The following is a 25,712-nucleotide window of genomic DNA, read 5'->3' on the forward strand; positions in this document are numbered from 1 at the left end:
ATAGGAACTGCCAGTCTTCCACTCCCCCGAGTCAGCAGCACAGCAGCTTCTCCCTGTGATGAATTTCCTGCAGTGCAGCAACTCTTCAAGCTTCAGTTTCTAACTAGAGTATAAAATTTAATGAGAGTTGAAGCCCAAAGCAGGAGAAACCACATCAAACAAGATGGGCAAAGAGTTCATCCTCCTCAAACCTCCCTATACTGGAAGATAAATTGGCACTTGTGCCGCAGGGTTTTGGTTCCAGGGTAAATGTTGTCCAATGGGTACATTAGACAGGTAAAACATAAAAACTACTATAATAAAATTGTACTGCACAATAATTCACTCTCATTGTAATTCCTACTGAACTCAGAATTGAGATTTTTAAAAAATCAGAGTGGGGCACTACAGAAAATTAGAGTTCACACCAGACTCTAGAGTGTAGGAGAGATATTCATTATGAATGGAAAATAAGATAACATGTAATTGTGAAGGGAAAGGTAAAATCTACTCACTTCATGTTTCTCTAAAGTTAGTCTGAGAACCTCACATTCTGAAAAGATTAGTAGCTAGTAGTATGTAGCTTATGCCAGTCAGGGTTCACTGACCATTTTCCCCTCTGCTCAGAGCCAGTGAGATCTTGACTTGCTCTTCCCAGGCTTTCAAAACCCAGGCATGAAGCAGCCAGAGTGGTCATTCCCTCCTTGTAACCTCATTGTAGACAACTGGAGAGCACAGAAAGGCACCCAGAGTGCTCTTGAGTTCTGTCACTGCTCTTCTGGGTCTCATCACTGAGAGCAATCCCCTTAAATATGGATTTTCTCTGGCATCCAAGAGCAGTGTCCTTTGCAACTCATAGCTTAAAGAACCAGGAGTCAGTCTGGGGCTTGGTGACCATTGAATTGTAGATGGTCCCTTTTTCTGTGTTACCCATTATGCACAGATATGAACCATGCACCTGAATCCAATTTTGCTAAATATATATATATATATATATATATATCTCCAATCATATATCAGAAATACACAATTAGTAGATGTTAAGGTGAGGTACAAGTATAGAAAAAGATTCTTGCAACATCTAGACACATCACTGCAGGCACACTATTATGAGCCTACTATTTTTACCCCACCTGCCTTCTGAGTTTTTGGCATTCCCTCGCTGTCATGCACCTTGCACTGCTTGTTGCTTTGAGTGAATGCTATTGCTGAAAAAGAGTGATCTGATGGCAAATTGAAAGAACATTTAATCTAATCAATTCTTGCTTTGAAGCCCTGCTTGTCAGATTAGAGTTCTTACACAGTGCAGCTGCTCCTCCTGAGCCTGTACGTTGTACTCCACTCAGGGCTGGGGCTGCCTCTGCAGGAACATCTGGGGGCTTTCTGCAACTCATCTCTGCTTGCACAAGGAATACCACAATCCTAAGGGAACCTGCTGTCAGGAAAGTTCAGGATTTTTCTCCTGATCTCATTCAAAGAAGCATGTGAAAGAATTAAGGAAAAAGTAAGGGAGTGGAACTTTCCAACTTGAAAAGGAGTGCTGAGCAATTTCGGCTTGAAGAGAGGCTTCAAGTAACAGAAACAAATAGATTGGTTTGAATGAAACCAGAATGGCATTCAAAGTAACTCTGAATGCTCTTTTTCTATAATTAGTGAATGCAATATCCTTCATATTTTATAAAAAAAAATGCAGGCAATAAATCTTAACTTTACTAAAAAAATGAGCCTACGCAGTAAAATGTCACAAAGTAGCATTACCTGATAAGTTCAGAACTGGGGATTTTTTTTTATGTCACCTCTGCAGGGTGGCTTTCAGCAAATAATGTCACGTCCATATAACCCATGTTGACGATAAAATGGTGGAATATAGTCTTCTAGTTAATAAATCATCTTGCAGAACTGTGGGTGCAAACAAAATTATCTAACAGCTCATACCAAATACTTATATCAGCTTGCTTGTATAGCTGAAAACATCACATGGATAAAAGCTACATGCAATTAACTGGAAAGCAGGAAAGATCAATGGCTTATCAGCAATAAACTGGCAAAATATTTTGGGAGGTCTTGCAGGGTTTAGGAACCCAAAATTTAGCTTATATGAAACCAAGGTCATAGCATACAGACCCTAGGTAAGAAACTCAATCAAATCAAAAAGCTGCAACATTATTGTAAAACCAAGCAGCCTGCACTTGGGTTTTTGTGAATGGAAGTTTACATTGATATAGAAAGAAAGTAACAAAAATATGAACCATACATGATGTTTCAGTACTTAAAATAAGTGCATTTATGCAGGGCTTTATTTTATTAATCTCATGGCTTGCTGTAGGCAAAATCGTTATAATGGAAGAAAGTGGACAATAAACAAGAAAAAAAAGATGGGTTCAGTGTGTGAATATGTAACAGAAAAAATAAAGGCTATGAATAATCAGAAAAACAGCAATATTAAAAAAACTAAAGCTACTCTCTAAGCCTTACTCTTACAAAACCCTCTTTTTATAAAGGGAACATACCAAGAATTTTATTTATTTATTTACTTACTTTAAACTATTCTAAATGCTATTAACTATAGAACAAACATCCATGTGTTGTTTGTGGAAACCAAGTGAAAGAATGCAAAGCAAATATGTAAGTAAACTAATAACCCGTGTTTCTTCAATTACTGTTTTGTGGAAACAAGCAGAGTGATTTAATATCAGTTTGTAAACATCTTACCCAAACTGCATTTCCAGTTGATCATCTGCATGCAGATCAGTTTAAATTAAGCACATGCAAAACCAAGCCAAAATTCAAAGGAAAAAGCCCTCAAAGATTCAATAAGAAGGGATGGAAAAGGATGAAGAAAATCAAGGAAAAGATAAAAACAATTGTTCAAACTCTTCCTTGCTAAACAATGTTAGAAAACTGTCAACCAGAGAAAGATGCAAAAAAAACCAAACAAACAAACAAAAAAAAAATACTCATCTTGTATAAACTCACTTGAGAATTGATAATGAAATATTTTAAACAAGACTGTCTGCCAAGAAGAGAAGTGGAAGTCCCAGCTGCAGTTAAATATATTGACTACTCCTCCTCTGAAAGCAGCAGAGCCAAAGCTCCTCTTTGATGTCTCCCAAAACTTCCCCTTTGCTGTGGCTCTTCCAGTGGAGAGCAGCTGGCTCAAAGCAGGCTGAATTTGAAACTATTGGGGGGAGGTGGGGGAGGTTTTTAGGGCTCACAGCTGTTTCATTCAGGTGCTTGCATAAAAAGGATCTGTTTGAGGAAAGAAGGAGTGCCCCAGGTGAGGATCTCCTTTCCTATTGCCAGGGAACTCAGAGAGTGAAAAAAGGGCAACAATTGTTCTCAGCTTATTATTACTAGCAATTACCAAGAGAGAGCGTATTACAGTGCCCATTGCTGGCCTCACTCCTGTGAAGGAGGGTAAAACAGAGGAGAATCTGCTTTTCAAATATCGAGGTTTTTATCTTTGATGAACAAACCATGCAAACTGTAGATTGTAGTCAGGTATCCCCAGCAGCAGACCTGCTTTCCTGGGACAGTTACAGCATGCATGAGACTGAGCACATCCATCCTTTACTGAAATATTTGTATTGCTCCCTAGCCAGTTTTCAGGTTTCTGAGTTCTTCTACCCAACAGATATTGCTCAAGCAACCATTCAGCTTTCCTATTAGGATACTCCAAGGATGGAGAATTTCTAGGGCATGATGAGGTACCTTATAAAAGGACAAAGCAGCTGAGTAATTTGTTTTTACCACTTCCTCTACTTTTACCACATCTCCCTTACTCTGTCCTCTCTCCTGAGGTGCACAGCCCCAAAAGCTGGTGCTCTGAATCCGAGGAGAAGCTGCTGCCCTTGGAGATGCCCTTCAGCATGTGGCATGGCCCTGGTGGCTGGACTGTCCAGCTGCTCCCCTGCAGGGTGCTTGCTGTGTCCCACAGCTCATGGGAGGAATCCAGGTTCTTCTTTGCCCTCTACCTCCTACTGGAAACCTCCCAAGGGTTATTAGATTCTGTAAGAGGTGACCTTTAAAAGTCAGCACTGCAATTAAGCAATCTGGGCAGCTCTGGGCCAGCAGCTCAGCTCGTCCAGGAGAGGCAGGAAGCAGACAGTTCACTCCTGACTAATGTCATTACAGGAGGACAGGAGGGGCACCCAGACACTCTAATTAAACGGCAGCAGATCTGCTCAGCAGGCTGCTATGATTGAGTGCAAAGCAGAGAGACAGTGCAAGACATGACAGAATCCCTGGGCTTTGTCCAGTTATGTGTCACAGCCCTTCCTGGGGGTTTGATGGCAGCACTTTCTCATACAGCTGGCACAAGGAAGGGAAGGTGTCCAAACAAATGGGCATCCATCCCTGCCAATGCTCTGGTCTGAAGGCCTCTGTCCTAACTGACCTTATCAAAATTAATGCATTAAAGCACTTGCAGAATGGAAGAGAAGGCAGTGTGGTGAGGGGATTGCCTTCTCTAGCTGTGTGAGACTCGCTGCTCTGCTTTCAGAAATTTCTGCATGTCAGAAACAGCCCTGCATGCCATGGAGCCCCTGAAGATGAGAGGAGTCAGTGGCTCAAGCCTGACACTGCTTCTTTCCCATAGCTCAGGAGCCTCTGGTCAGAGTTAAATGGTCACTTATTTCTCTCCCTGTCCTCTCTACTTTACATATGGAATCAAACAGCAAAATAGGAACCCTGCAAAAAAGTGAACCTTGCAATTCTGTTGGAGTGTTTGCTTTTTCTGGTGTGTCAGATGGTTGGAGTTGTGGACTGGCTGCTTTGTGCATGTCAGTGTTTGTTGTCCTTTCCACTGGGCTTCTACTGACATTTCTTGCTTCTTTCTCTCTCTCCTGCTCACAGCAAATTGCCTCTGGTTCCACGCAGGCCTTTTCTGTTATCAAATGAAAAAGCTCAGACTTAAAATTAACTACTTTTTACTTGTGTCAAATAGGGCAGGCCTAAATTTGGCTTTTATTTAGGCTGGTAAACTATTCACTCTGCAGTACGAATGCAAGTCAAAGCTGGTAGTTGCCGATTCTTTTGGCCCCTCATTTCTCTCACCTCTTACTCAGAGAAGCAAAGTTTTCTGAACAGCTACCTGTGAAAGAACCACAGGCTCCACATTTACTCACAGAGAGCCTTGGGCTGCCCCTAAGCTTCCTACAGTATGCCAAAAGGACCCTTTTGCATTCTCAAGGAACCCCAATATCCTTCACGTTATTGAAAGTTAAATATACTCTTAAATGTGGGCATGAGCTCTTTGCAACTCTGCTCCAGGGACAGAGGTGGGATAGATTTTTATTAATACAGATTATAATCCAATGCAGGAACCTAATCTATCAACTAGGCAAAAAAGTCTTGGAAAAATTTCCCTTGTGAGGCCAAAATAGCAAATAGATCCCTAACATAGATCCCTAGCAGCCTAAAATTCCCAGTTTTCTTGCATTTACTTGATTGTGCAGGCGGCCCAAATATATGTTTCATGTCTGCTAAATAAAATGGGTGCAAAGCTTGGGAGCCAATTCATTTTGACTGAAGAACCTTGTTCAAAATAATTTAAAACTTCATAATGATTTCCCAGCTAAGGCTATGGAGTGACTCTCTTACTTGTCTTTTTTTTGGGGGGGTACTGCCAGTAGAATTTGCAGCTGAAAAATATACTTCTTTCACTTGTAGAAAAACATTGTTAGCATTATTACCTCTGAGGAAACAAAAACCTCTAAACACTGTGGTACTTGCTCCTGATTTAATTCTGTGGTTTGCACATCTGCTTTTCTGTCTCATATAATATACTCTTGTTCATCTACTTTCATATTTATGCATAAAACTTCTAATTACTTTAAGTGGAAGCTGTAGGAATAATTACATATATTGATATAAAATCTACAATGAACATCTAAACTGGCACAGATGAAGCAGAACTTGCAAAGCTAGTAGGGGCTGTACCTCTTCTTGGAAATAATAAAAATGACAGAGTTAAAGTTATAAACAGAGATTGAGGGCCAAAATTGTTACTAAGTGCATGTTTCTAGAGCTGCAAAAAAGTGCCAGGAAAATTGTTGCTTCAGGAAAATCTGATTAGGTCCCTATTTGCATCTGAAAATCTTCAATATATTTATGCTTATGATAAATGAGAATTTTCAACTGAGGCTATTGTTGGAATTGGGCCTTTGAATAAAACCTAACCTCACTGAAGTATTGGGGAAATCTTTCAAATGCCTTTTAATGATTTCCTAATCTTTTAGGTTGGCGTCATCCAAAATTTTGACAACCATAGACCAAAAGATATTGTAGGAATTTGCTCAGATTGGGCTTTTGGTGACAAATACACTTTATGGCCTTACAGAGCAGTGGAAAGATCATTTTGCCAGGGGTAGGTAGAAAAGGCCCATGATTTGCACAGCCCTGCACCAAGCCTATGGAGTGACCAGTTACTTCTATTCTTTTTATGGTACTTTACTGACCAAATGAGGGAGAAAAACCCCCATAATCACATCAATTCAAGTCTTACTGGAGAAAAACATAAGGAAGTTTATCTACTGCCTAATCTTTTCAAATGGAATGAAAGTAAATTTAATTTGACATAAGTCTTAGCCTTGTGCTCTTGTGTGGGTGGATCACAGCTGATTTGACTCTGCTGGAGAATCAAGACTCAGATACAGAAATCTAAAGACCTGTGGGAAATATGGCCAACACTGTTTGGATGAGTAAGAGGAAAGAAAGGGTATGAGAACATAGTTGCTAGGAACTAGCTCAAACCTTAGTTAGCAGAGAAGTTTTCATAATTTCTTATCGAGTGGAAAAAGAAGGTCCTTCTGAAAAGGGCAGAAGAAATATAGATCAGACAGAATAAAGGGGAAGCTTGCCATGAAATTTTACCTAAATTTGAAGTATTTCAGGTTTTCTTTCACAAAATGGGAGAGCTCACTGAGAGGGAAATAGCCTAAAATGGCAACATTTTAATGAAAAAGTTCCAATGAAATCCCTACTGGCAAGGGCAATATAATGGTAACAAAACTCGTTTTTCTTTACACACTTTTTCTACTTCCCTTATAGAATTTCAACTACCCTGCCTAACCCCTTCTCCCCAGGCTGTGATTTCACTAAACCAGTGTTTTTTAGCGTGGCCCATTTGGCACAGATTCCTGAGTGCCACCACTGTGGATTAATTCATTAATTGCCTGTAGTGGCTTACAGCACAGCCATCTGCCATTCATAAGACACTCAGGTCATGGCCTGTGGCAAGAGAGCTTCAGTCTGGTGGGGCAAAAAACAGCTGAATATACTCGTAGCCAGCAGTAATTGTCCATGTTTCCTTAGCTGTGTGGCTATGGGTGTCTGTGGGATGATGTTGTATTCATCTGTTAGGCCGTGTGCTTTCTTTAGTAATTAGCTTGAAGATCTGCAGGAATGAATAAATGAGGGTTTTGGCTTAGTGAGAATGCCACAGGTAAGCATTTGGAGTGATGCCTTGGACTAAAAGTGGACACTTGTGAAGTGTCTGCTTCTAAGAGAGTGCCAGCAGGATCCACAGCAAGTGCCTGAACCCTTCAGCAGTTTCTGGGGAGTGGCTGGGATGCTCCCCAGCAGCACCATCCAGACACTTGTGGAAGGGTCAGATATACAGGACAGTAATTAAAATTAGGGGGAAAACGTTTTTGAGGAGTTCTCCATCCAAGAAGTGAAAACTTGGCCTAGCAGTCCTTTTCCCAATGATTTTTGAAGTGTTGTAGTTTAGCCAGGTTTCACAGGAGAAAGACCAGGAGGCAGCCTATCCACACAAGAGCTGTTGACATATAGCAGTTGTACTTTAGTTTACATGCAAGATGATTTTCCAGGCACAGACAAGCTTTTCCAAGCCATGAACAGCTTAGGAAGAACTTGAAAAATCAGTGAAATATTTGCAAGAACCCTCACACAGAAGACTTAGGAGAGATGAGAAGCTCTCTCTTTAGGACACCCCACTCTACAATTCAGGAACTTAAGCTAAGCCTCCTTGTTTTTAGCTATTGAAAGCATGGGCATTTCAGTCTTAACTTCTTTCTTGTATGGTTGGGTCTGCTGCCCATATCAATTTGAGAAGATCACTTCTCTCTGCATCTAAACAACTCCCTGGGGCTGAACCTTCAACCTACACAAAGAAAAATTTTGATGACTCCAGTAGGTTGTGCCTCAGGGTGCATTGAAGAAAAGAAGAATTCAGCACAAAAGTCGTGCCAGAAATATACCCAGCTTCATTGAGCAATGGCAGGGCACTTCCCAGCTGCTGAACAATTTAACAGCCCAATCCAAAATAGCCTCCTGATGCTGTTTCACTAGGAATAGTTTCAGTGGCATGTGAGTTTTCTTCCCTTTCATTGTCAGCTTGATTTCCATGAATATTTTTCTTTTCTTCGAGCACGCAGCTCTCTGTCTCAGTGGTTTATCTGATCCTAGTTTGCACTGGGCCTGCTGCTTCTTTGCTCGTCCTGGTCTTATCTGCCCAAGTAATGCCTGACATATCTTTATATGCTGCACTTTATCTGCTTAAAATGGCAGTACATTGTTTGCCTCTTTTCTGGCCAGCCCATGCTCATGGCTTTAGAGCAGTGAATTATTCAGCTCTTTTTGCCACTACTCTTGGGCTAAACCCTGAAGAATGGCAGGGAAGGGAATTCAGAGAATGGGGTGGAATAACAAAATTCCTGCTTGAGCTCTGATCCTGATGGCAATGGTGAGAGCAGGAGTTGCTGCCTTCACTGCTCATGCTCCAGGACAGCAGGTGGGGCAGACAGAGAGGAGCAGAGCAGTGCTGGGTTTTACTGTCCCCCCCTAGGGCTCCATCACATCTGGATGAGCAGGTGGTGCCTCAGCCCTCCAGGTGCTCTTCCATCTAAAGATAAAGCCTCCAGGGCAGGACAGTACTTGTGAGTAGGTTTAAAGACCATGTCTCTTCCTCTATACGAAACCAAAACAGTAAAGAAGGGATTTAAGACTAGTTTAAAAAATAGCCATTGCTCCTGTAAAAAAGGTCAGCCAAGCTTTCAGCTTTGGTTGAGCTCAGCTGGAGCTAAAGGGTTCATCCCACCCACAGCAGAGTCATTTGTGAGACCACAATGCTCATCTTTATCTCCTGGGGAGGCTGTACCAGGATGCATCAGGAAAGTTTAAAATGCCATCTAAATTTGCTTCCTCTTTTAAAAGCAGTAGAGAAGCAAGAGTTATAGACTATTCTTGCAGTCTCTAAACAACTTCTAAAGGTACATTTGTGAAAGCATTGTTGCAGCATCCAAGTGATATTTATATTTCTAAAACACTTCTGCTTTGTCAGCATCAGTCTATCTGCAGTGATAATCCGTTTATACCAACAGCAATAGCATTACACACAAGCTCCAGATGAAACTGAGGAATGGCTAGGGAAACTAAAGACCAAAATTTTCAACAGCTGCTTGGAGACTGAAAGACAGTCTGCAAAAAATTTTCTAGAAATGCCCTAGTGTAAGAGAAATCTCCAGGTGTAGGAACAACAAACCAAACAACAACAAAACCAATGAAAACAAACAAACACATTAAGAACCAAGCAAACAAAAACCCACAACAAACCAGTTTTGGGGAAAGAGAATCTTTTGAATCAGGAGAATTTAATTAATTCCAGATAGAGTTCATCCCCACACACAAGTGAATCAGTATGGCTGGATGGGTGCACTTGGAAAGCTACAGAGTGGGGAGTGACAAGAGACTTGGTGGCAGGAATGGATGGGATTACAGCTCAACACCATTGAAGTACTAGTGGGCATCATGCTGGCTACCTCCCTGTTCTGCTAGGCACACAAATAGTGCTGAAAAGGTTAGCAAAGCAAAATGTAAAGCACAATGAAGCAAGGAATGTAAACCATCCTCTTGGACTGGTTCCCTAGTCACTGCATCAGCTTTCATTGTGAGCAATTGGAGGTTTTTTTACTTGTTAAATTGTGGAGTCCCGGGGCTGTGTTTCTTCATGTCTCCTGCGATGTCATTGTGAGCAGCTAAGTAAAGGCAGATTGCTGCAGCCACTCTGGGCACTCTGCAGGGCAGTAACAGGAGAAAGAAATGTATACTATTCCAGACAGAGTGGAATTGTTTATGTGCTCTCTGCTCACTCTGAAACGAGCACTGGGTGAAACTGAGGAAGTGTTCTTAAAACAAAGCATTAGAAGGAAAACATTGCCATGAGAGGTTTATCTTGCTGGCCTGAGAAAATAATAAAAGCTAATATCATCATAATTGCAAACTTCCTTTGAGCTGAATGATCTTTGAGCCCCTGACACTGCTATCCACTCTGGTGGTGTGTATCTACCAAGCTTCAGGATGGAGGGGAGGACCCTTGAAGGGAAAGATCCCCTTGCAAAACTGCTGTGGGATCTTTAAAGTCCCCCTGGAACAAACAGGAACTTGCTGTTTTCAGCCTCATGTAAAAGGAATGAAGAAAATCCTATCACTAAGGTCACTTCAAAGTGGATAAACCACTGCATGAGATAATGGCTGAAAGAACCCTGAATATATGGGTTGTTATATTTCTTATCTGTGTAATTTCTATGGCCAAGAGACTCTCACACATATATCACCTCAGATTTTTGGGGTTTAACTCATTATTCAGCATGGAGAAATGTAGAAAAGTTCCCTCTTAATGCAGACTTTTAACTAAGTACAGCTAATTACTCAGCTGAGACCAGAAGAGCACTCTGGGGAGGCAGGGCCAGGTCTCCTGGCAGCTGTGATGAGCATCATAAACTAAGTTATGTTAATCCTCCAAGTTTCAGACTTGAGATAAGTCAGAGGTTTTACAGCACCCATTATCTACTACTGTGGCTTTTATTTTGTTTGAAGCCACACAATGTTTATTAGCTGAATACCCTTAAGCATTGAGATTGGAAGCATAAATTTACCATTTAAATTTAGATCATGCTTTCCCCCTGTCACACACCCACACATAATTTTAAAGTTTACTCTGAACAGTTCCCAGGATTGTGTGTCCAGATTCCAAGCAGAAGGCTAATAATAATCCCTACATTATTATAGACACCAAATGGGTGCTCATAAAACCATAGTTGCAGCCAGAGATAGGAGATAGTTGTTTATCAAAACAATGAATTAATTTAAATTCATTTAGTGCTGTCACTACACTGGGAACCAAGCACAGCACTCTGTAGTGCACTGACTGGACCACTTAGCAGTATTTATCTTTGCCCATTATAAATGATCTTGTAGGAAATCACCGCTTCCAGGATCTGGGATTAATTATCTTCCTCCTGACAGAGGTTGTATGGGATGAGCAGTGCTGTGAGCCCTGGCAGATCACCAGTTAGGCTTCAGACATAAACAGGCTTTGCTCAATGGTGATTTAGGATGAGTTGCTCTCCACCCACACCTGTTCCTCCAACCTGCTCCACAAAAGAAAAGTGATGCTGGGGTGATACTCTGAGATACCATTAGGTGCTACCAATTCCATCTCCCCCGGGGTCACTTTTCTGCCTCCAGGAACCATAATCTCTACAGCACTTAGGAAACCTTTGTTCAGACTGAGCTTTAGTCTTCAGCCAATAATTTCTACACTTTGTAACACATTTATTTTTATCGTGAGAAAGATGTGGTCCTCAGTGTTTGCCTTCAATTTCACTTCAGTTGTTGATCAAAGTGTTTCTATCATTCTCTTTTATCATCCTGCAGCACTGCAAACCCTACTGTGGAAATACCTCTTAAAGAGCTTCTCTGCTTATCCTGCTGTGTCTCTTAATTCTCCAGGTATAATGGCAAAGCTGTTTGCTCTTAAAAAAATTAAATTGCTGGTACAAACAAAAGTTCAAGATTCCAGGTGGCTAGCAAATAACAGGAGCAGGTGTCTTTACAACACAGAGAAAAGGAGAGCAGGTAAAAAAAAAGGCATAGTTAAAATTTGAGAATAATAGCTGATTTTGAAAAAGATGGGTCCCCCTAAATATTGTGTTGTGCCCTGTGTTAAAAAGATGTAACATTTATCAAGGCTTATGTCAGCAGACTCATTAAAAAAAAAATAAAAAAGAGGATCATTAAAAATCCATGAGTCAGTTTTCAATGTATTTTGTTGCCTTAATTCCTCATCTTCCTGGGACACAGGCACCTTCCAGGCATGCATCCATCAACTGATTCAATCATCAGTCACCAATCAATAGGGCTGCTACAAACTTCTGGTGTTCACTTAAGCTCCACTGTCACAGAAAGATGGAAATGACACAGGACATATGATCTTTCAAGATCTTCCTGAATGTCCTGCTCTAGCTGGATTGGAATCACAATGCAAAGCTTTTCCAGGTTGTCTGAAATTTCCATGGAGCCAAACCCAGAAAGCCAAGGTGTGCATGCAAAAAAAAAATGAAGTTTATCACAGGAAAAGCCAGATCAAAAACAAAACTTGTTTTTAATTTGATGCAAGCTGTAATCTCATTCAATCTTGTATACTGATATAACTGAAAATAATACAAGAAAATTATTATAGTCAGGCCGAGGAGAATAGGGTGACAGCTAGTCTGTGTTTCTGACCACACAGAAACATCTAGTGCTGTCTACCAACATAAAATACAGAACCCTGTGTCTCTATATGACATTTCTACTCACCATTTGTGCTGATCCATACAGACTTAGTGAAACAGTAGCAGAACAAGGCACTCTGACAAAAGTACTTTTTGTGTTGTGAAGATTACAAGTACAGGCACTGATCCAACATTAATGCCAGTGGCTTTACTCACTCAGTATGCCAACTGCCCTCCCATTCAAACTGACTCACTAGAGCCTGATAAAACTGTATTTTTAAAGCATTTTTACTTACTCTGAGCTGCACATAGTAAGTTGTGCCTTTCCAGAATGACTTTGTCTTTACCAGAACATACCACGTCAAACAAAATGTCTTTTGCTCCTGGCCAGAGCAGCAGAAAGGAAGATGTTGAAACACCAACTCTCAGAACTATCAAGTCCTAACTACAACAAGAGACAGATTGGTTCCTTGAGTTCTTTAGGAACAGCCTTCCCCTTGGGCAGGGCTGGGATTTCTGGCCAGGTCTCACAAAAAAATTATCTTTAAACTGTTGGAAAAATTTCTTCATCTCTTTCGTACATGAGACCGTGCCCCCTCTTCTACTCTCTGGGAAAGTGGTCTGCAACCTTCCCAGATGTGTGCACTAAGAAGGCAACTTCACTTATCCCCTTTCTTCCAGTTCTTCCTACTCATCTCTTGGCTTCTGAGCATGGGAGAGGGAAGAGAGTAGGGATCAGACCTAAAGAAAAACAAACAAACAAACAAACAAAACCCAACAACCAAAAAACAAAACCAAACCAAACCAAAAACAAAACAACAAAAAAAAACCCCACAAAACTCACTTTAAAAAAAAGCAAACCCAAAACAAAACAAACAACCAAAAAAAAAATCAAACCAACCGAAACCCAGCAGCTATATCACCACCAATACCAAAAAATCACAACAAAAACAAAAATCTCCACCTCAGCACTGGCCATGTGTTTATGGGCACTCTTCCTGGTGCTCAGGGTGTGCTCCTCCCTTTGCACTGCAGGGGATGAGGCGGCGGCTCCACAACATCCTGGGAGCAGTCTGAGGCATCTCCAAAATATCTAAAATTACTTTTTCCTTCAGGAGCGTCAATTCATGTTGGCTACACCTTGTTTCAGGCTCAGCTCTGACAGAGTAAGATCAATTTTGAACCCTTTTGGCATACAGGAACCAGCTGAAGCCAAGGAGCTGGTGCAGGCTACAGCAAAGTGTGTCCTTGCCTCCCCCCTGTAACACTGACACCTGGATAAAAGGATCCAATTAATGCCCCAGATTTCTCCAGTGGGATACAAAACAGCAGTGAATAAAAGAATAATCAGGGGCTAGTAAAGCTGTGTTTGTTTGTGTTAAAGATGCAGCTCCTAAATTGCAAGTTCTTTGAAGACAAACTGTGAGGTGTTGAGTAATTTCCTTTGAAAATCCAAAAAACCTAACTTCCTTGCAAAATATGGTCTTTCTGTTCAAAATACATTCACCAACAAAAATTCATTCATGCAAAAATTCTTTGACAATAACCAGATCATCCTGCCATTGAAAGCATTATAGAATTCCCTCCTGTGTCTCCTTTCTTTCTTTTTCCTTCTTAAAGATGACAAACTAATTTGACCAAAGAAAGAGAGCCGGATGTTTTCTAAATTCAACACTGGAAGAAATATAAGGAAAGAAAAATACAAAAAATTTACAGCCACTGAAAATTTTGACATCTTGCCATTGTCTTATTGAAGTGCTGGATTCTTAAAGAAAAATGTTTTCTACCTCTTCTTTCTTTTCTTTTTTCCTCTCAGATATATCTAACTTTTTTAACTTTCATCTTGAGATAGGGGGTTGGGTTAAAAGTTCATTATTGAGAACGCTGTTCTGCTTTCCTCTGCCCAGTGTTTTTCAGAAGAGCACAGAGATCCAAACCTTACCTTTGTCAGTTATCCAGAAAAGCCTAAAAATTATTTTAATGTGATTTCACCCCTAAGATTTTCCCTACAACACCATCAAAAATATACTCTTGTCTCAGAAACAAAAAAAACTGGAGGTGTTGCCACTAACCGTGCTCTGGAAAGCCACGTGTTGAGCTTTAACTTTGTTTTTTGTTAGGGTTGGGATTAAATGTGTGAGGTGGTATTTCTTGTTTGGATTCAGATGTTTATTAGTTTTTATCTCTATTATAGTTTTTTTTTAAAGTGTAAGGTTTACAGTACTTTAACAAATTTAAAAATGGACTTGTGTTTTTATAAGGCTTTTTAAAGGTAAATTGTCTAATTAAGAAATTACACTTAAATTATTTTTACTTTTAACTTAATAACTAACTACTTGTGATTCATAATGTGGATTTTTTATCAAATTACAAAATAGTACATAAAATTATGAAGAAGAAGGATTAGCTTCTGTCTTAAACTTTTTATCTTGTTTTATATATATTACTATATTTTAAAACTTTAAACTCTAAGTTTTCTACTATGGAATATTACACACTTCTATTCAAACTATACACTTCTAATCTTAGTTTTATCATTCAATTTTGGAAGCTTTCTCCACAGCCTCAGGTCAAATGCAGTGTTCTCTTGGGGGTCAGTGCTTGTCAGCACTGAAATTCTCAGAAGCCATGGTTCCAGCACATATGTGCTATAATAGCACACCAGAAAGTTTAGGTTTCACAAATGGGGTGACAGAACAAGTTAGACAATGAAGTCAGGAGAGAGAAATTACACAGGTGTGGATATTACCCTAAAATGATCAAAAACCATTAGATACACCAGTCTGATCTTTCACCTGTGGAATAAACAACCTTATACTGAAGTTGTATGTTATGGAACAGGGTAACATAATATAAATTAAGCCTCCTGCTTGAGTTCCATATGCAGCAACCTTTGTAAAAAAATGCCTTGAGCACTAAAAGCAGTGGGGAGAACATTACAAAAAAGATCCTCCTGTTCAGTGAGGATGGGATGAAAGACCACTAATCAATAAGGAAAATCAGAGTCAACTATCCAAAGGAGCATACAAAGAAGTCCAGTCTCCCATTAAGACAGCTGAGTATGTAAATACACTGTGCGTGGACTTCCAGAATTTCAGATGAACGCCTTGAAACAGGTTATTTTTTCCTAGGCTCTTTCCACTCAGAAGTTCCTAAAATCACATATTTCCCAGAGAAGCAAAATGCAATTACATCTGAGATAGATGGAAATTGCCACCAACAAAAGAAATACTCCCCAAAACCTTGTAGCAGAAATTGAAAAATGACAGTGGCATGAAATACACTTACTTTAGTCAGGCTGGAATGTGAACAACCTGATGGAGACTGCAAAAAAGCAGAGCTCTTTGTCTCTTCCACAGTAGGATACTCTTTCCAAACAAATTGTGAAAAGAAGGTCAGTTATTGACATCTAACTGGACAACCTGCTGAATTATTATCTGAAATAGCCTTTGGAGTTCTACTGCATTCACATTCTGCATGAAAAATATTATTCACTTTGAAGATAAATCCAATACACAGCACTGAATATTGTACATTTGAAAGCTTATTAGTGGTTTTGAAATGCTTGAATGTGGAATGGTGGTTTCAACCATGATCCTGCAGTGGGAATTGAGATATTTGAGACAGGTATTCCAGTCCTTTTATATTACACCAGAACAAAAAGTCATTTGAACCATTCTTGGTGCTTAGATTTGATCCACAGAACTGAAGCCCCCACCATCACCACTGAAGAAAAAGACTTGCATTACACAGTGAAACCTACTGAAAGGCAAAAGCAACACATTTCATCACACAGCTGTTCAATCCTGGTCTGTATTTGCTATAGCACTGTATATATACACCTGTATATACAGACACACTGTTGCATATAAATTGCTATGTGATGCATATAATAATATATACATTTTGTATTTATATTTAATTGATCTTTATATATTAAAATAGACATACTTTTTAACTTACACTAGCAGTCAGTGGAGGACCTTTCTGTGCTGTTAAAGAAAAATGATCATGAATAGGAATTTTTCTGAACAGCTCACTGCTTAAGACAGTGCTTAAAAATGCCTAAAACATGCAGAGTTTGAGCAAGGCAGTGTAAAACAAAATATTTTTATGCTTCATTGATTTCACCCTTATTTTACTCACTGATCTTGCTTTGCTCCATGAGATTTACTGGAGGAAAGTCTAATTTACTGCAGCAGGTCCCAACATCAGAAGTGACCATGGTGTGCAAACCAAGAGGGGAGGCGGAGAAGTTCTGCTGTTGATGTCTAACCCAGCTCTCACATCCCCACATTAAGGAATTGCCAGAAATCCCCTCAGAACTGGGTCAAACTCAGGCCCAGAGATGCAGAACAAGGCAATGGGTGCATGTTTACATCCCTGCTGGATCAGAAAATGACTCTGCATTATAACTTCACCCTTTCCCCCACACACAGACAGCCCTAGATGACTTGCACATCCTGAAGCAAGTTAAATTCTCATGGTTTTGCCCTTAAAATGAACCATTATTTCCTGAAGGTGGATACAGAGCTCTTTAAGGAGGCAGAACATCATGTGCCAGAATCCAGCAGCACTGCCCTCCTGCAGGCTGGAACTCACCCCATCTGCCAGGGGGGCTGAAATTCCAATACATAAAGGGCCTCTGAGAAGGTGAATGGGGGATGAACTCTCTAACGAAAATATATATTTCAAGAAGTAGTGCAATACTTCATTTCTGAAAGTGCCTTTTGATCATTGTAACCTTTGGTTTTAACCACTCTGGTGTCCCCTGCCAAGTGTGGTTTATTGATGACACATCATCATGGTACCAGGAATGGACTTGTTGATACCTTAAATAATGGGTCTACTTTCAGACCATTTTTATAGCTAAAAATTCTCATGGCATAAAAGAGTCATCATACAGTTATTTCACTGTGGAAAACTGTTATTTTTCTTAGAATAACTTTGAACTCCAACTTTTTTTGAAGGGGGTTGTTTTTCAAATAAAACCCTGCTTCTTTTCTTCCCCCAAAAACTCCACTTGTATTAGCTGGAACGACACCAAATCCACAAAGATATGTATTCAGACAGATTGTAAATTTAGCTAGAGCATTTATGTTACCAAATCCAAACAAAGATCTAAAGCAAGATGCAAAATATCACACACACACACACACAAAAAAAGTTCCAAAATATAGGGAATGGGATTTTTAAAGCTGAGCAAGGGACTCAGCCGTACAAATTCGAAAGAAATTGATTAATTATGTGGTTGATAATCTTGGTTTATATGCCATGTTAAATCCTCATATAACTTCATTGTCTTCAGTGAAGTTGCACTGCAGATGTATTTGACAGATAATCGTGATTCTTCTCCAAGAAAAACTTCTAAGGCAGAAGTTTTAAACATGAGAGTCCTGTGCCAAGCTCAACCCTAATTTATACCCTGTACAGAACAGCTGACTTGGAAGTGAAGGTGTCAGGAAAGGCAGAAGGAGACATGAGTCTGTTCTTCCTTTGCTGGGACATTGCATCAATTCCCTTTGGTGATGGTCATGTCTCCGAATGGTGAGAATCCACAGCGCAGCCTGTGGGAGATTCTTTCCTTCCAAGCCTGCAAGTTCTTGTATTTCACAAGCTGCAAGTGTTCAGGGAAGATCCTGGACTAGTCTCAGCGGAGAGCCATGAAATTCACTCCTATTAACTACTGCATCAATCTGAACCTTGGCTGCTTCAAAATGAATTTGAGGATGAGCACTGGAAATGGCCATTTTAATATGAATATTGGAATTAGTCACTTAATTTAATCAGAAAATAATGTGTTTTAGACCGAGAGGTCTCTGTTATTTTGAATCAAAACCCAGATGGGTTTTCTTGAGTTATTTTTAGCTCATTATTAGCATTAAACATGGCTAAGTAAAACTGACACACCTTTGCTCAGGTGAGAGGGAAGTAATGCCCATCTCAGCTCCTCTTTTATGCATCATTACTAAGGACATGGGGGAATTTTATTATTTCACCCAAAGCATCATTTAAGCCAGCAGCAGCAATTTGACTGCTTCAGCTCTAAGTCTAGAAAATTGCTAAAGTCCTCAATCCTGATTCTTCTGCTGGCAGAGTTATTTTACAGCAAAGTGATGTAATCTGGCAGTGAGTGAGCTCAACATAAACAGCGTGGCTCCACAGCAATACCCCTGCTCCAGAGGATCATTGCTGGGACAGGAGGCACCAAGCCAGCAAGCTGGTCTCCAGACTGACAGCCCAAGCACTTGGATGCCCTTCCCAGCTCTTCCTTCATCATCTATTTTCAGTCAAATCATGCAGCAAAGTCCCATACATTGTTTTAATACCCCACTGGATGTCAGAGGCCCATCTGCTGAGCAATGAGGCAAAAGTGAAGACATTTCCCATCCAACATAGTCTGCAATACTTGTAAACAGAACAGGCTCTGGATCAAGAGCCTCTCACGCTCCCCATCTGTGAAATGCAGCTAGCTGCTAATCTTCAGCCTCATAAAAATGTGTGGAAGTAAAAAGCTTTATAGGATGTGCTGTTTGAGCACTGCCATGAAAGAGAGCAGCAGCATTTTGAAGGTCAGAAGCATGGAGGCTGAGCAGAGCCAGCCTTGGAGTAGCAGCAGTCCTGCAGAGCCCCAAGGTGCCCCAAAACAGACACAGAGCATTTGGTTCTGGAGATGGTGGTTCCCCACTCACAGGAGTTGTGATAAGGGGGTATTTTCTTCCCTTCACTGGACCCAAAGAAAAGGAAAGTACTTATAAAAATACTTTATTGGCAGCAGTGCCTAGCAAGTGGCTCACTATGGTTTCTGTGCCCACCTGTGAGGTCTGCTAGCAGAGAGACTGATTGCCATCTGTCTGTGCACCTCCCATCCTTCTTTCTTTAGTTTTGCACCCTCCTAAACATGTAATTATTTATGTATCTGCATGTTCTGGAGATAAATACAGCCTAACTTCCCCCTTCTCAGCAGAGCTTACACCTATGATCTCTAATTCTTCTGCAGCACTGCAGCCCTGCACCATTCCATCCCATGTACATAACTGGGTTATGTACCCTGGGTTTTTATGTAACCTGGGTTTCTCCTCCCAGGCTCACCTCAGCACCTCCAGCCCAGTTCTACTTCTACTTCTTATGGCTTGTCACCTTCTAATCTTTTATATTTGGGCACCTCCAAAATCAGCTCTTCTCCCTCTTTCCCTTCAGAGCTCTCTCCATGATCTGTCTGTCATGACTGACAAACTTCCAGTCCCTTCCATCATTTCTACTCTCCTCTGCAAGATTTCCATCTACAAGTACAAGGTCATCATAAATAGGGGGACCATGCTAAAGATAAAAATAGTTGGACAGGTTCTTCTGCCTTTTCTCTCTCTTCAGTAGGTTCTCCAGGTCCAGGCACAGGCTCAGGCTCTGCCACACATCACTGCTTCTCCTCCAGAGTATGGCTGTCAAAGAATAATTTTTTTACATCTGTTTGATTTTTAAATCTGTTTATTTTTTTTATATCTGTTTTTAAATCTATCCTTGACAAAGAAGCTAGTAAGAGAGAATCTATTACTATTAAAGAAGCATCATGACCAAACTTTCAAAACAAGATGCTTGAACTATTCCAGCTATGATAAAAGGTGCAGGAAAAAAAGTCCTGGTGCAACATCACCATGGATGGGAAATCAGCTACATAGAGGTCATCTTGTTTTGTTATGGCATCCAGGTTAAGGGCCATGACTTGAAGAGTTACTTAGACTAAGAATTGCCACATCTACTCTGAGGAACAAGGATTAGCAAAGCCTAAGCCAAAAAATCAAAGTAGGATTTCCTAAGGAAAATAGAAGCTTAAAATAACACCGGGTACAAATTGCTTCTTGTATGGTGATATCATTTCCTTAGGATCAGCTTCTTATTGCCCCTCCAAGTATAAGGCATAGTTAATCTTCTGATTAATATTTTGATTGTCTGATTAAGGGAATCTTAATTCATTAGATTTATTCTGCAGACTCTTGCTTTATCCTACTGTTGGGCATGGAAGTCTGGGATGGAGGGTTTCTCCTGACTTCAGTTTTAAAAATAATCAGAACTCGGTTTTACTGTCCACCTGCAACCAAAAGAAGAACCCATCATATATGGGTCTGATGACAAGGAAAGGTTTTCCTGTAGCTATAATGGCTGCACTCATAGCTTGTGCAGTGATATCTCTGGCTCCTTTTGCAGAAAGGATTTTGGATGATTTGCAGTGATAAATTATTCATTTACATCACTAGAAATTCAAAGCAGTGCTTGGTTTTAAATTCAAGAATAATCAAAGTCTATATAAGTTGTTTTAATGGGTTTGGGGCAATAGAAAAACTTAAATACAAGAATATAAGTAACAAGAGCTTATCCTATAAGCTGAAATTAAAAGCTACCTGTCCAGTGCTCCAAAATCTAAACTTTTTTTTCTATTTCTGCAAATTGATTAATAGCATGTGTTGACCATTGGTTTGAAATATTTAATGTGTTTTTTTCAAGTAGGCAAAATGTGGAAATTAAACTGTTACAAGGAAGGCATGCCAAAACAGAGAAGGAAGCTATTTAGCCTATTATTTCTGCCTTACAAGGATTAGAATCCAAAGGAAATTTTTCAAGAGTAAAATTATCTTGATCCACCCTTTATTTTGAAATGTCAAAGCTGGTTCCAAAACCACCAACACTTTAGGTATCCTATAATCACTTTCCACTGGTTATAGGATACCTAAAGCATCCAAAGTAGTGGCTTTTGTTTGTTTGATTTTGTTTGGTTTGTTCTGTTGCCCCCATCCAAAAGTGTGAAGTGGCCCACAGACAGACACAAGTTCTAGAGTGCCCCAATAAGCAACCCTGACTCCTGCTCACAGTTCAGGGGAGCTGCTACCTGTCCACTCACACAGAAAACTTTGCTGGGAAAGCTTTAAAACAATCTGTTGAGTTGGTGTCTTGTCCTTCTGACCCGAAATCTCTTTGTCCCCCCAGCTCTCGTGGTGCGCTTCCTGACCAAGCGGTTCATCTGGGAGTACGACCCAACGCTGGGTAGGTGGCTGTGTCCTGGAAGCATGGTGTGGCATGGCGTGGCTGAAGCAGGGGAAATCACAGAGCTAAAGTTCCAGTCAGCATCTAAATTTGTTGCAAAAAAAAAGCTTCTCTATGGTCATTTTAAGCTGGAACAAATTGTTACCTAAGATGACAGAATAGAGAAGCAGCAGCACCAAAGGCTGAGTTGGTGTAAGGCACATTTCTGCCCACTCATAAATCCAGGGGAATTCTGCCATTGAAGTAAATTGCTTCAGTATTAAACTCTTCAAATAATTTCATGTGAGATCAGTCTTCTCCTTTTGAATAATCCCAATGTCTTCTGCTTGAGAATAAGATGGACTGGGATACAGACCTGTATTCTGGGATAGAGATCTTAAAAATCTGTGGCCAAAAACCAGTTTTTACAGTCAGCCTATCTAGACTTAAGTAATTTTTTGGTCCTCATTTTCAAACATATATTGTCTCTTATTTTTTGAGTGACCAGATAGGGTCATCAATCCTCTGAAGGGCATGTCCCTTCCACTGCTCCCACTTAGCTTTTTTGGGTCTGGCATTTTCAAGAAGCTGTCTCAGATAGCTCAAAAAACCTGTTGAGCAATTACTCTGAATTAGAGACATCGCTTAAAATTTGTGCCAAGGTTAATTTTCTTAGTATTTCTTAAGTTAGTATATATTTAAATGATCTGCAAATCCAGGCCAAGAAGTCCTAGACAAGACATTCACTTCTTAGATGCTTTCAATACCTCTGGACTAAGTAATTCACGTGTAAAGTAAAGGGCTGGAAAATTCTCATTTCTCCAACAATATGTTCCTTTCTCCTTCCTAACATTTCTTTGCAGGCTCCAACCCAGATCATACGGTTAAATATCAATGTCTTTATTAATGTTCTTTCCTTAAAAGGTTTCATTAAGGAAATAGAAAATGCCATAAAATTGCACAGCAGAAATGAAGTTTAATATATTCCATTACAGAACCCAGGCAGCCCTTAGTAAAAAGCAAGTATCCAGGATTTTTGTTTGGCAAAATGGAGAGATAACAGATATCAAAACTCCCATCTTGGGAAAATAAATCTCAGCACAACTGAACTCAAATACATTCTTTTATCTGCTACTATCAATGTAGTCTTCAGTGAATTATGTGTCACCTGTCTTGTGCTGCACAGTGGAATGTTCAATAGAATGTTCCTTTGATATTGTTAGTGTTAGTATTTCACATTTCTATTACTAGTACATCATTCTCAGAACTTGACAAGAATTGTATAAAGCCTTCTCTATCAGTGTGGTCCAAGTTCATCAATTTCTTAAGGGCCATTGCATACAAAAGCATCCCTTTTGCCTTGTTTAAGCACACAAATGAACTTATTAGCCAGCTACAAGGTTTATTATTTTTTGCCCCATTATGAGGGCCCCATGCCCTTTGTGCTGTACAAGGCTTGACATTTGTTTCTGTTTTACAAATGAATAAAATTGCAAATTACCTTGCTCCTCAGGAATCTAATTGTCTTCTCTTTGCAGCACGGAAAGCTTTCATGCAGGCAGCAGTCTTATCTCAATAAACTAAAAAATTAAATCTCTTCTGATTTACTGAATTTTACATCCTCATTCGGTGTAGAGAATAATAGTTTAAATTATGTATTATAGTCATTGTGATGCTCAGCTCTCTAGGTTGCTCCAAGGAAAAGGGTTGAGAAATTCAAAAACTAATAAACTCTTGACAAGGAGTTATTTCTTAATCACAGTAATCTCTGGTGGAAGCTGCTCACCAATAGATTGTTTTGTTAAGTATTATTTTGTCGAACTGCAGATCACAATGGGATTCAAAAAGGTTCTGAAGTGTTAGAGATGACAAATTATCTTGAAATTGCAACTGCTATTTAGCCCTTCAGAGATCAATGAGAAAGAAACTGCACCTTGAAAAACTTTGAGAACCAGTGCCTGAAAAAATGCATTTCTGTTTTTTAGCATTGTCATCCTGCAGCAATTTGGTGTCCACTTACTTGTAAACATCTGAATTCACTGAGAAGTTTCAGCAGAATAGATTCATTTCTTCTCAGCAGCCATGGGCTGTGGAAAGAGGGATATCGATATGCTCAATCAGTATAAAAATTAAAGTTGTGTCAGTGAGGATAATTTCCTCCACCAGGGAGAAATAAGCAGCTTTGTCAAGCTATTCTAAAAGGACAGCAGTAAAACAGATGCAAATCATCCAGCTACTAAGAAATGGGAGGTTTTGCCAAAAATCACTGGGGCTGAGACAAAAACATCAAATTTATAGTTTATTTCGTATGTCAAGTGTTCAACCACCCATTAGCCCTCTGATGCAAGCAATCCCCAGATAATTCCTATTTTTAGGAAATCTTTCACCAAGCTATTCAAGGCCTGATGGAAATTCAACATTAACCCAAACTAAGCATCATATTTTAAAAACCCAACTTTTAACTGGAAGGGGAAAAAACACCTTATAAATATTCCTTACTACTCTAACCTGAATAAAATGAAAGGTCATATTTTCAGCAGCACCTGGATAGGATGCTGGTCCACCAGGAGCCAAATTGCCAACCACAAAATAACATTTTCTGGCTGGAGGAGCATCACTGAACCTTGCAAGCTTTGGAAAACGAAGCTGCTGCTGAAGTCAGGGCTCTGCAGCTCTGCCACTTTGGTGCAGATGTTGGATCTGTGCAAACACTGGCAGGACAGCTGCATCTTCACAAAAGTACATCTCTCTGCTTTTTATTTAACTGTTTTCAGCCAAAGGGCAACAACCACAGCAAAGGTCATTTTCTGGGGAGTGTTAACCATCAGCCTTGACTTGTCCAATATTTCTGTTTAACTGGCAACTCATTGTAACTATCTTGGCATGAGGTTTTTGTTTGCTTTTCCAAAAGGTGCTAAATTCCTCAAGGTAAATTCCTACCTGGCATTATTAATGTGAATGGGTTTCCACATCCATCTTCATTTACAGTAAATTGCAGCTATCTCACATTTTCAACAGAATGAGATGAAAGAACTCTGTGTAGAAATGGGTTAGAATAGTACATTTTAAAAAATACATACATGCAGTTGTTTTCTAAAATATTAAATACATGAAGGATTCAGCATTAAACTAGTCGTTAGCTGGTTAAATATGCACTGAGAAAGGGGGTTGGGTTCCCACATGGATTTCACCAAAATTCATTAAAGTTTACATGTTTTTAAGTAGAACAAAACTTGAAAAACATATAAGCAAGCTCAGAGTGATGTTGGAAGGCCTCAAAATGCTTGGCCTGGGTAGGGCAGCAGTGAAGTCACACTCTTGTCATGAATGTAGGACTGTCATGGACCTCAGTGACCCCAGGGTTTGACCCCATAATTTTCATGGATTTCAGCAGGGAATAGCTGCTCTCCCCAGCCCCAGTAAATTGCAATAACAATTTTTGAGTCTGCATCTCAGCAATTCCCCCCAGGAGCTACTGGCAGTGCCCAGAATGTATGGTGCTTTCACCTGAGCTCAAAGAGGGAGACATATTGTGGTTCACTTTGATATTTAATTTATTTTAGAATTGGAGATGCTGAATCAGAGTAATCAAGGAAACTGCGAAATCTATTTTTTTCCTGGGAGGCAAAAAAAGGAGGAGAAAGCCCAAAGAGCTATCACAGCAGTAGACAGATAGAGAGTCTGCAGAGAACTTCATGGGTTGCAGCAAATTTCTGCCTCTATAAGCCATGACATGCAGGGAGAATCTCCTGGATCAAATGATGAAGGAAGAAAATTCATCATTGCTATGGCTGACCGCTTTTAAAAATAACTTTGCAGAATTTCTCTGAGAACACATTTGTTGTTCCACCAAAACTTGAACAAGTTGCTTTACTAGAAACAGAGCTGGGGTATCCAAGACTTGGGGAAACAAAAAAACAAAAAAAAAAAAACAAAAAAAAAAAAACAGAAAAAAACAAACAAAAAAAAAAAAAAACAAAACTCCCCCAACAAAAACAAAAAAAAAAAGGGGGGGGAAGGGGCGGGGGGGGGAGAGTATTATGACTTATGTTTTGTCATTTGTTTTGAATTAGCATTTTTACATATAGTTGGGAGAATCAGGGGGTTCCTGAGGCTCAAGGACTGAAATATGAGTTTTTGCTATATAGGAAAAAGCCCCAAACAAATAAAACCCCAGGTAAATGCAGGAGACAGGCTGCT

General features: G+C 39.9%; 1 protein-coding gene and 1 long non-coding RNA gene across 3 annotated transcripts in view; one reads left to right on the forward strand and one right to left on the reverse strand.

The window, feature by feature from the left end:
* Positions 1 to 25,712, forward strand: part of RERG (RAS like estrogen regulated growth inhibitor) — a 96,235-nt gene that overhangs the window by 56,415 nt on the left and 14,108 nt on the right. For both annotated transcript variants that reach the window (XM_077783266.2, XM_021535173.3), the window contains exon 3: positions 21,477 to 21,533. In XM_077783266.2, the coding sequence (XP_077639392.1) occupies positions 21,477 to 21,533 (57 nt within the window). The remainder of the gene's footprint in view (positions 1 to 21,476; positions 21,534 to 25,712) is intronic.
* On the reverse strand, positions 973 to 25,448 carry LOC146763383 (uncharacterized). Its single transcript, XR_014952249.1, has 4 exons — positions 24,453 to 25,448; positions 23,533 to 23,599; positions 2,956 to 23,092; positions 973 to 1,878 (listed from the first exon to the last, which is right to left on the reverse strand). It is a non-coding gene; the product is annotated as an uncharacterized LOC146763383 (long non-coding RNA).

This window comes from Lonchura striata, chromosome 1A (assembly GCF_050655825.1).
Source record: "Lonchura striata isolate lonStrDom1 chromosome 1A, ASM5065582v1, whole genome shotgun sequence".
NCBI lineage: Eukaryota > Metazoa > Chordata > Aves > Passeriformes > Estrildidae > Lonchura > Lonchura striata.